The 10,539-nt window shown below is 41.1% G+C and overlaps 1 protein-coding gene across 2 annotated transcripts in view; it reads left to right on the top strand.

Annotated features, from left to right (window-relative positions):
• The first annotated feature begins 5,263 nt into the window (after window positions 1-5,263).
• SNX2 (sorting nexin 2) overlaps window positions 5,264-10,539 on the top strand; it is a 53,533-nt gene continuing 48,257 nt past the window's right edge. Inside the window, exon 1 of one of the 2 annotated variants that reach the window (XM_004267429.4) lies at window positions 5,264-5,421. In XM_004267429.4, the coding sequence (XP_004267477.1) occupies window positions 5,314-5,421 (108 nt within the window). In that variant the 5' untranslated portion in view covers window positions 5,264-5,313. Of the gene's footprint in view, window positions 5,422-5,662; window positions 5,999-10,539 lie in introns of those variants that run through there. The other variant, XM_033423729.2, reaches the window with a different exon arrangement.

Below are 10,539 nucleotides of genomic sequence, written 5' to 3'. Positions count from 1 at the left end.
CACACTACAGGAGAAAATCACACAAGTGTTGGGATTATTGCTGCCAGAAACATATGGCTTCTCTCTCAATAGGCTTCCAGTACCGTCTGCCAGTTCCTTACATGTCCCTGGTGAATGTCCTCGCTAAATCTTCAAAAGATCTACTGAAAATACTTCGAATTGCCACCTGTGCTGGTACTGACTGCTTTTCTCTTAGAAATTAACCTTTCCTGCCCCAATAAATAAATAAATAAACTATGAATCTAAATATATGTATAAATATCTATGTACCTATATGTATATATAAATATATAGATATCTTGGGTGTGGACTTTTGCATTTCCCGTGCCTATATTTATAAACAAGTCTGTAAATGCATCCCCCTGTGGTAAACTGACTGCACTCATGGCCCACATTAATGGCTTCCTTTTCATACACCCTTTGCCCTACAATTTTACAGCCCCTTCCCATTCTGATCCTGGGCTTGGTTATGTGACTTTCTATTGTGAAAGCTTGAAAACGTACTTGTATGTGTCTACCTTCTTTTTTGGAACCCTGCCATAGCCTTGAAAGGAAGCCCAGTCTAGGAGAAGGAAAGCACATGGAGCAGAGCGAAACTGTCCTACCCCAAACCAGCCTTGTCTAGTCAGCCCTCAGTCAACCCCTCAGCTGACCACAGATACATGAACAAACCCTACAAGAAGATTTGCCAAATCCGGTCCAGCAGAACTACCCTGCCGACCTGCTGACTCATGAGAGATAAGAAATGGTTGTCATTTTCAATGACTAAGTTTGGGAATGGTTTGTTATGCACAATAGCTAGAACAGGCTCTAAATGGCCCTTTCTCTATTCACATAGGAAGAAGTATACCTTCTCTTTTTTAAGACACATTCCTCTGCTTGCTGTTTATCCCATTCCTGCCTGTATGCTTTCAGACCTCATCCATTCTGATTATTTCTCTATATTATATTCTCAACCTACTGTTCTCTGTTCACCTCTTTCCCTAATATATAAACATGTTTAAATCTAATTAAAACATGCAAAAAAAATAAACCTGCATCTTCAGCAAGTTACTGACCTATTCTGTGTTGCTTCCATTTATATATTTTAAAAGAATAGTCTATACGTGTATATTTGTCTGGATCTGCCATAGAGACAGAACCAACAGGGTGTGTTACATATATAGAGAGAGATTTATTTTAAGGAATTGGCTCATGCAACTGTAGAGGCTTAGTGAGTCCAAAATCTGATGAGGTAGGCCAGCAGGCTGGAGACTCAGCAAAGGGTTGCAGCTCAAGTCCAAAGGCAGTAGTCTGCTAAAATTCCTTCCTGCTTGTGGGGAGGTCAGTCTTTGTTCTATTAAGGCCTTCAACTGATTGGATGAGGCCCACCCACATTATGGTGCGTGATCTGTGTTACTAAAATGCCACTGATCTACATGTTGATCTCATCCCAAAAACACTTTCACAGAAACATCCAGTATAATACTTGACCAAATATCTGGGCACCATGGTCCAGCCAAGGCAACACATAAAATTAACCATCACAACTTGTTGTATTCATTTTTTTGTACTCATTAATCATTCACCTTTTCAGTTACCATCTTATTAACATACCCAAGGCAATGGATACTGCTAAACGCTCTCTTCTTTGTCCTTTTGCTTCCTTTTGCCCTCTCTCCTACATTGCTTCCTATCTCTTTGTTGCTTTTTAGTTTTCTTTATGGCACCTCTTCCTTTACCTGCTTTTTTAATGATCCTAAGGGTTGTGCTTCCCAGACTACCTGGGCCCTATCATATACTAGTGGCTTAAACTACCAAATCTGTATCTTCCACTTAGCCCTCTCTTTTGAGTTTCATATTCACTCATCTATTCATTGAAGGTGTTCATCGCATACTATTTTATTGAGCAATAAATACTATTGTGGTTTGTGGCAACCTCTAAAATGGCCCCCAAGATCCCTGCCTCCTGTTAGCCGCACCCCCGTTTTATCCCTCTCCTTGAGTGTGAGCTTCTAATGAACAGAATACAGCAAAAGTGATGAGATGCCACTTCTGAGATTAGGTTACGGAAGGACTCTGGCTTCTGTCTTCTTCACCCTCTCTGTCCTTTCTTGGCTCACTCTGTCTTTCTTAGAGTTCTTACTCTAGGGGAAGCAAGTGGCATGTTGTATGAAAAGCCTTATGGAGAGGGCTGTGTGCCAAGGAACTCAATCTCCAGGCAACAGCCAGCAAGGACCTGAGACCTGCCACCAGTCACGTGAGTGAGCATGGAAGCAGATCCTCTCCCAGGTGAGTCTTGCTTGAACTGACTGCAGCTCTGCTAGATACCTTTACTGCAGCCTTGTGAGAGACTCTGAGTCAGAGGCACTCAGCTAAGTTGCACCTGGATTTCTGACTCACCGAAATCATGAGAAAATAAATATTTGTGTTTTTAAGCTGCTAAGTTTGCTACAATTTGTTTTACAGTTATAGATCACTAGATGAGGGCTACCCAGGATCCAAAGTCAAATAAGAAGTAGCCCTGGAATGCAACGATCCTGCAGGCTATCAGGGGTGATAGAAAAGTGGCCATGATCACAGTACAATATAATAGGTGTTATAGAAACATACACAGTAAGTGATGGGAGCACAGAAAGAAGAGAATTTCCATCCTACTTGAAGGCTGAAGGATTCAACTGGCAGATTTTATTTTGTCATTGAATGAGCAGGCTAAGTCATTTGATGAAAATGAGGAGAAAAGGTGATGGGATACTTCATGATAAAAGAGAACCTTTACTGGAAAGAATAGTTGAAGGATTTGGAAAAGAAACAAATGGTGGTATCTAAGCAGTGGGGAGTTGCTGTTAGAAATCACGGACTTACAGGCTCTCCAGTTGAGGTTGGGGTTTACTTTTCTTAGCAATATGGATATAAGATTAGAGAAGCTGATGACTGAATTTGGGATTTCAGAAAAGATATAACAGAAAAGCAAAGGACCGAGGAAGAAATAGAGGCAAGAAAAAGAGCAAGACAATTCTTAAAGTCCTGGTAGAATTTAGGTTGAATAGGGAAAGAAAGACAATCAAAGCTGCTAAGAGTTTGGGGAAATGAGGCTGAATCTGACCTCCCACCGATCAATAGGGCCAAGGGAGTCAATGCTAGGTTTGGCTCAAGCCTAGGTCATACACTCCATTCCTGAGCTGGAGGAGACTTCCAGGCTAGAGTAGGAAAGAATGGTTACCCAGAAGGAAATTCAGATATGCTACCATAAAAAGAGTGAATAGATGCTTTATAACAGAGACTGCTGGTTTCCTACAATAGTCTTCATTTCTTCCAGAGTAAGGGAACCCCTAGTTTTTAGGGGGTGGCATAATGATGGCATTTTCTAGTCTCCTGTAGCTAGGATGGCCACGTAAGTAAGGACCTGATCAAAGGGATGTGGAGAGAAGTGGTGCGTGCACTTTCTGGACTATGCCCTTAAAGTAAAGGGGATGTCATTGCGTTTCCCTTTACTCCTTTTGTGCCTGCTGGAATGTGGTTTGTGGAGCTTAGCCAACGTGGACCATGAGGAAGAGATTACACCCTAGGGAGAAGAGGACCACAGAAGGAGCCTGCAATCCCTGGATGAGCTCATGGAGTCTTCATCTTCCCACATGAGGGATAATTACACTGCATTTTTCTAAAGCCACTTGGAATGTGGTTCTGTGTTACAAGCAGCTGGACCTGTATTTCAACTAATTCAAATGTCTAATAAAAAAGACATGCTGGGAATATAAATGACCATAACATAAGACAGAAAGTAGTAAGCAATAAACAGAGGCACAGGTAAAAAGGATACAGAGAAGAATCACCTCAAGCCACAATGTGAGCTTTCAAAAGAGATTAAAGTTTCTGATCAGTGACAGGCCACAGACTGTCCATAGGTGGTGGAATGCAGGCCAGGGAATGTGCCTCAACATCTGATTCCAGACGGGCTGACGGCAGTGGCAATGGTGATTGGAGCATGACAGTGACAACTGGCCCATGCATCCAACTCACCCAGGCAACATTTGATACCAAGCAATGATTTGGTATACTTACTTAAATTAGTTCTGGTTTGGGTTGATACTTCTTGACAATAATCATAGAAATTCAGAAATTTAGGGGTGGAAGAAATCCTAGCGACTAGAAAATCTTCTGCTCCAATACCCTTAAAAAAATAATAATTACAGTGATGCTAAGTAAGTCTGGCACATAGCCAGTAGAACCCAGGCCTTCTAACTCCCAGGTCAGTGAGGGCTGAGGGCTTCTATATACTTAATTTGTAAAGAATCCCTGTGAAGATTTCTTCTCCAGCAAAATTGTAACTTCAGGTTGCTACCTGCAATGCCTTTTTATTTTTCCTTGAACAGACCTTGCATTGGCATAGCAATCTTTAGCTTTCAGAATAATTTCACATTTTTTCTCATTTGATCCTGACAATAATCCTATGCGGTGAGGTGAGGGAATTGAAGCTGAAAGTCTTCAAGAGACCCTCCGACAATGAAGATCTATTAATCGGCAAAGGGAGTTGCGTATGATGCTCTTACTAATCATCCACTAATTTTCCTAATTGTCATTTTTCCAGCCTTTCTGACTCTTACTTTATTGAGGAAAAATATTGTGTGCTGCCTTGTGATGAAACTGGAGTAAACCTCAGACAACAAGTTATTCAGGGTGGTTTTTGTTATTTGGACCTGCATTGTCCAATAGGTAGCCTCTATCCACATGCGGACTATTTAGATTTAAATTAATTAAAATTAAGTACAATTTAAAACTCAGTTCTCAGTCACACTAGTCTCATTTCAAGTGCTCGGCCACCGGCTACTCTACTGGACGCTACTGATATAGAACATTTCCGTCATGTCAGAAAGTTCTATGGGACAGCCTAGAGCTCTAAGAGACACGTCTCTCTTCCACCAATACTCAATCTTGCCCTCTGCGCATAATCCAAGCCCAAAGACTGGTCCCCAAGCTCTCCCACTTCCTAAAGGAGATTTTAAAACTGGTAACGACAACAGAAATCGTTTGGCCTAGTCCTGCTAAGAAAGGGACGTGGCAATAAAAGTCCAAGATTCTTCCACAAAAGTCAGTACAGCAAGTGGGCGGTGAAAAGGTGGCCGCGACCCAGACGTGGAGGTGGAAGGAGAGGCAAACGGGCGGGGCTGAACGCGGCGCGCGCCGGGCGGGCGCAGTCTCGAGGCCGGGGGCGGGGCCGCGCGCGGCGGGCCGGGGAGGAGGGGGAGCACAGCGGCCCGCGCGCCAGCCTAGCCGTGCGTGCTCACGTGACAGGTCCGCGAGGTCCCGCTCGCGCAGTAGTCTGGGCGAGCGAAGATGGCGGCCGAGAGGGAGCCTCCTCCGCTGGGGGTCGGGAAACCCACCGACTTTGAGGAACTGGAGGACGGAGAGGACCTGTTCACCAGCACTGTCTCCACCTTAGAGGTGAGACCGCGTCGCCGTGGGTGCTGCGCTCCGTCGCTGCCGCGCGTCTCACCTTTCGGTGCCTTTGCCGTGCCCCGACTTGTCCCTCCCCACCCCCTGGGATTTGCAAGGACCTGGTTGGGGCGACACCTGTGACGCGGGCCCCACCTCGGGGACCTGTCATTGGGCTGGAGTTGGCCTGGGCGGCTAGGCCTGCTTAAGAGAGCAAACTGCGGGCCGGGGGGCCGACCTGAACCCCTGAGGGGCCGGGACCGGACAGAGCATCGCAGTGCCCTTTCCCCGTTCAGCTGGCCCTCGTCAGTGTCACTTGCACCTCTTCTTCCAGTGCAGAGAAGGTTTTGCCCTGGGTCCCCGCAAACCTCACCGCGCTGCCGGGCGACCTCCGCAGCCCCTTTTAAGAGGTGCTTGCTTTTCCCTTCCCAAGGAAGGGTGTGCCTCCGAAAGGGGAGAGCAGTGAAGAGAGTGCTCAGTGGCCGAGGCGCTGGAGGGAACGTGTGGATGCACTTTTCCCGGTCCTGGCCCTTCATGGACTGCTAGTTCCCCTTGAGGGAGGTACCTGTTTTGGACTGTTAAATAGGTAAATGCATTTGACCGGTCTTGCTTGTCTTCTTTAGTTCTTAAGCTTTTTAAGGAACATAGTGTTGATAAAATATACAGTTGAAGGGAGGGAATAGTTCAGGAAACTGCTGGGCGGTGGGGGAGGTTTTTTTTTTTTTTAAGTTACCAGGGGAGAAATAAAAACAGATCCTCACTCCTTTTTCCTCTTTTCTCGCATGATCAGCGATCTCTGAAGCTAAGTCTTCCTGTTTTTGTCAAAGGAAACGCCCTCTATGAACTTAACTGTATTGGGCCTCCTGTATCCAGTTCATATTTGAATTGCTTTGCCTTTGATGAGCGCACACACACCTCATAGCCCAACTTTAAGTGTGTGTATGTGTATTAAAATATAAGCACATTTCCCAGAGAATTATCTTGGGCTGTACTTCTTTATAAACTGCTTTTCAGTAAGCTTTCCTAGCTTGTTGAACTCTGCAGCAAATCAATTGGAAATTACTGTAAAATATCCATTATTTGGCATTCACTTAGCTGAAACTGGAACTTCCGGCACCCGTTTTCGGTACTGACCACATTCTGCTAATTGTATATGCAGGTTCCTGCCCAAACCCCACCTGTCCTCAGGATTATATGCTGCTTGGGCCTAGGGATAGTGCCTTGATCATCTTTGTTTCCTCACAAAATCTTGACCATTGATTGTATTTAGCAAATGTTTGCTGAATTAATTGTCAAAACCAGCATCCCCTAAGAATTAGTAAAAATTATCTTGCACAGCAAATTACATTTTGGGGCCAATATCCTTGTAGTCCTTTATGTATACTCTACAGCTACCTTAACACGTACTGAAAGTTAGTGTCTATGCATAATCCTAAGACCTGTATTCCTTGTGAGAGCTACAAAGGTTTTCCACCAGCAAGGATCAGAATAAACTTAATTAACATAGTTTAAACTAGAATATTGTGAACACTAAGCATTCTGTTTAATTGAAGTCTTTTAAAGTTGAGTAAACGGAACTATAACTTATATTTCCCATTTGGATGGGACTTTTTAATAAGGTATTTGACTTCTCAGTAGAAGTCTACAGAATTTTGAGTATGAATAAATTTATTTTGGTTACTGCATTATGAAAACTTTTAAAAAAGTTGGTTCTGATTGTTCATCTAAACCCCTTATTTCGTGAGACTCAGGGTATTAATTTTAAGGTAGTATAACTGTGAGACTTAAAAATTCAGAAATTTTTTTTTTGCTTTTCAAACTATTTGGGGAAGGATAGGTAGCAGCATTTATTAGTATACCAAAGCTGCTCTAAAGGAATGTTTTTTCAGTATGCCCCTTTTCTTTTGAATAGTGCTTCTCAAACTTCAGTGTGTAGGGGAAACCATAGGATTCTTGTTTAAAATGCAGATGCCTTTGCCTCACTAGAATCTGCATGTTTTATAAGTGTTCTAGATCATTATTTTTCAAACATTATATATAAGTTACCTAGAGATCTTGTTAAAGCAAATTCTGATTCTGTAGGTCTCGGATAAGCCAAATTCTGCATTTTTAACAAACTCCTCATGACATTGCTTCTAGTCCCAAGGACAACAATGAGTTGCAAAGCCCCAGGTGATTCTGATACAGGTCATCTGCTTTGAATAGTTCTTACCTAAGCCGTAAATTGTAAGAAAGGCATAAAAATTAATGTCTTTCTATTTAAAAAAAAAGTAAGTCAGAGTTTTAAAAATATTATGCATGTAGAAACTTTTTCATTTGAGGGCATTTGGAGGAAAAAAATCAGTTGAAATCCATATAAGTGAAAATCAAATTATACACAGCTTCCATGTCATAATTGTTAAGCTTGTAATGACTATACAACTTAGTGTATATGTATGCTATGAGTATGTTTTTATCCCAATATTAAACTTTCCTTTCAAAATTAAGAACAGTCACATAAAGCTATGTTCAGTAGCTAAAGCATATTTAAAACCCCTACTGTATGTTTCTGTTGTGACTATGAAACAGAGTGGAGAAGGGCTGGCATGGGGGCAGGGAAGGGACTGAAAAGGGAAAATATCTGGCAAAAGCTTGTTCTTCTTTTGTACCTGAGAGGCTTTACATTGTTTAGGAATACCACTTTTACTGCCTTTTTTTTTTTTTTTAATGATATAGTCCTAAGCTTAAAAGATGCTTGCCCTAAGGCAGCATGAAGTAGTAAGACAACACCTTAAAAAGGTCAGGAAATTTCTATTATATGCCTGTTCTTTTTTTTTTTCTTTATTGGATTATAGTTGATTTACAGTGTTGTGTTAGTTTCACCTGTTCTTTTTTTAAACAGCTTTATTGAGTTATAATTCATGTACCATATAACTCACGCATTTAATATGTACAATTTTATGGGTTTTAGTATATTCACAGATACTACAACATTTTCATCGCCTCAGAAAGAAACCTCGTACCCTCTCACCTCCGTCCCCATTCCCTAAACTCCTCTGCTCCCAACCTTAGGCAACTACTAATTCACTTTCTGTCTCTATAGACGTCCCTATTCTAGACTTTATATGAATGAAATCATGTAACATGTGGTCTTTTGTGACTGACTTCTTTCACTTGGCATAATGTTTTCAAAGTCTATACTTAATTCTTTTTTATGCCTGAGTAATAATCCATTGTATGGCTATACCACATTTTGTTTATCCATTTTGTCATTCATTGGACATTTGCATTGTTTCCCCATTTTGACTATTATAAATAATGCTGCAATAAACATTTGTGTACAAGTGGAATTGCTGGGTTATATGGTGACTCTACATTTAATCATTTGAAGAATTGCTGGAGTGGTTTCCCAAAATGGCCACACCATTTTACATTCCCACCAGCCATGTGTGAGGGAACCAGTTTTTCCACATCCTCACCAACACTTGTTATTATTCGACTTTTTTATTCTATCCATCATAATGCATGTGAAATGGTTTCTAAGTGTGGTTTTGATTATATTTTCTTGAAGACATCTTTGCATATGCTTGTTGGCCGTTTGTACATCTTTGGAGAAATGTCTGTTCAGAGCCTTTGCTCATTTTTCAGTTGGGTTATCTTTTTATTTTTTATTTTTATAAATTTATTTATTTATTTTACTTTTGGCTGCATTGGGTCTTCGTTGCTGTGTGCAGGCTTTCTCTAGTTGCAGCGAGCGGGGGCTACTCTGTGTTGCGGGACACAGGCTTCTCATTGCGGTGGCTTCTCTTGTTGCGGAGCATGGGCTCTAGGTGCACAGGCTTCAGTAGTTGTGGCGTGCGGGCTCAGTAGTTGTGGCGCAAGGGCTTAGTTGCTCTGTGGCATGTGGGATCTTCCCGGACCAGGGCTCGAACCGGTGTCCCCTGCATAGGCAGGCGGATTCTTAACCACTGCGCCACCAGGGAAGCCCTGTCTTTTTATTTATAAGAATTTTTTTGTATATCGTAGATACAAGTTCTTTACCAGATACATGATTTGCAAAAATTTTTTCCCACTCTGTAGATTGTCTTTTCATGTTCTTGACAGTGTTCTCTGAAGCACAAATGTTTTAAAAATTTGATGAAGTCCAGTTTATCTGTTTTTTATTTTGTTGGTCATGCTTTCAACATCATATATAAGAATCCCCTACCCAATCCGAGGTCATGAAGATTTATATCTGTTTTTTTTAAATTTATTAATTCATTCATATTAACAATAATCAACCTATTACGTGTCAGCATAAATCACATTTTTAACAGAAAATATATTTTCCAAAACAAGAGAAAATATGTGAGGAGTGGCATTGTTTTACATTAAGTTCTTTTTACATAAATTTACGTCACATTTTTTTATTCAAAAAGAAAGTCACAAAAATTATAATCATCCTCATCAGTTCACTCAGTCCCATGTAATTAATTTTTTTTTCATCTTGATCTTTTGTTAGCACTTTTATGAATTCATCAGTTTTCCATTAGAATTCTGAAAATGCTTATTCATTCAGTTCAGCAGTATAGTCAGTTACCAGAAACCTGTACTTGTCAGAGTCTTTTCCATGAATTCCATGAATATCTGTTTTCTTCTAAGAGTTTTATAGTTTTGGCTCTTAACATTTAGGGGTTTGATTCGTTTTGAGTTAACTTTTGTATATGGTATGAGGTAAAGTCCAACTTCATTGTTTTGCATGTGGCAATCCAGTTGTCACAGCACCATTTGATGAAAAGACTGTTTCTCCATTGAATGGTCTTGGCATCCTTTCTGAAAATTGGTTGACTGTAGATGTTTACACCTGGTTCTTGTACTAACCTCAAATCTTAAGGTCAGCTGAAGTTAAGTTGAGAACCACAGTTTCACCAACACTGTCACATGATAGTTTATAGTGCATTTCAAATGAAATTTCCAGATGGGAGGTTCACAGGTCTTAGAATTCCTTTCCCACCATGTAACCCTATGCCATAATTGCTCAGAAGATACTGTACTTAGTTGACTTCAGTAAATACTTGAGTATTTACTCTCTACCATACTTTTTAGATGATAACAGGAGTGCAGATACTAGCAAGATAATGCAAATCTTTGAGGACAGAAAATCTCCAG

The sequence above is a fragment of the Orcinus orca genome, chromosome 3 (assembly GCF_937001465.1).
Source record: "Orcinus orca chromosome 3, mOrcOrc1.1, whole genome shotgun sequence".
Classification (NCBI taxonomy): Eukaryota; Metazoa; Chordata; class Mammalia; order Artiodactyla; family Delphinidae; genus Orcinus; species Orcinus orca.
Note: the sequence above shows the minus strand (reverse complement) of the source record. Positions and strands in the feature narration are given on the sequence as shown.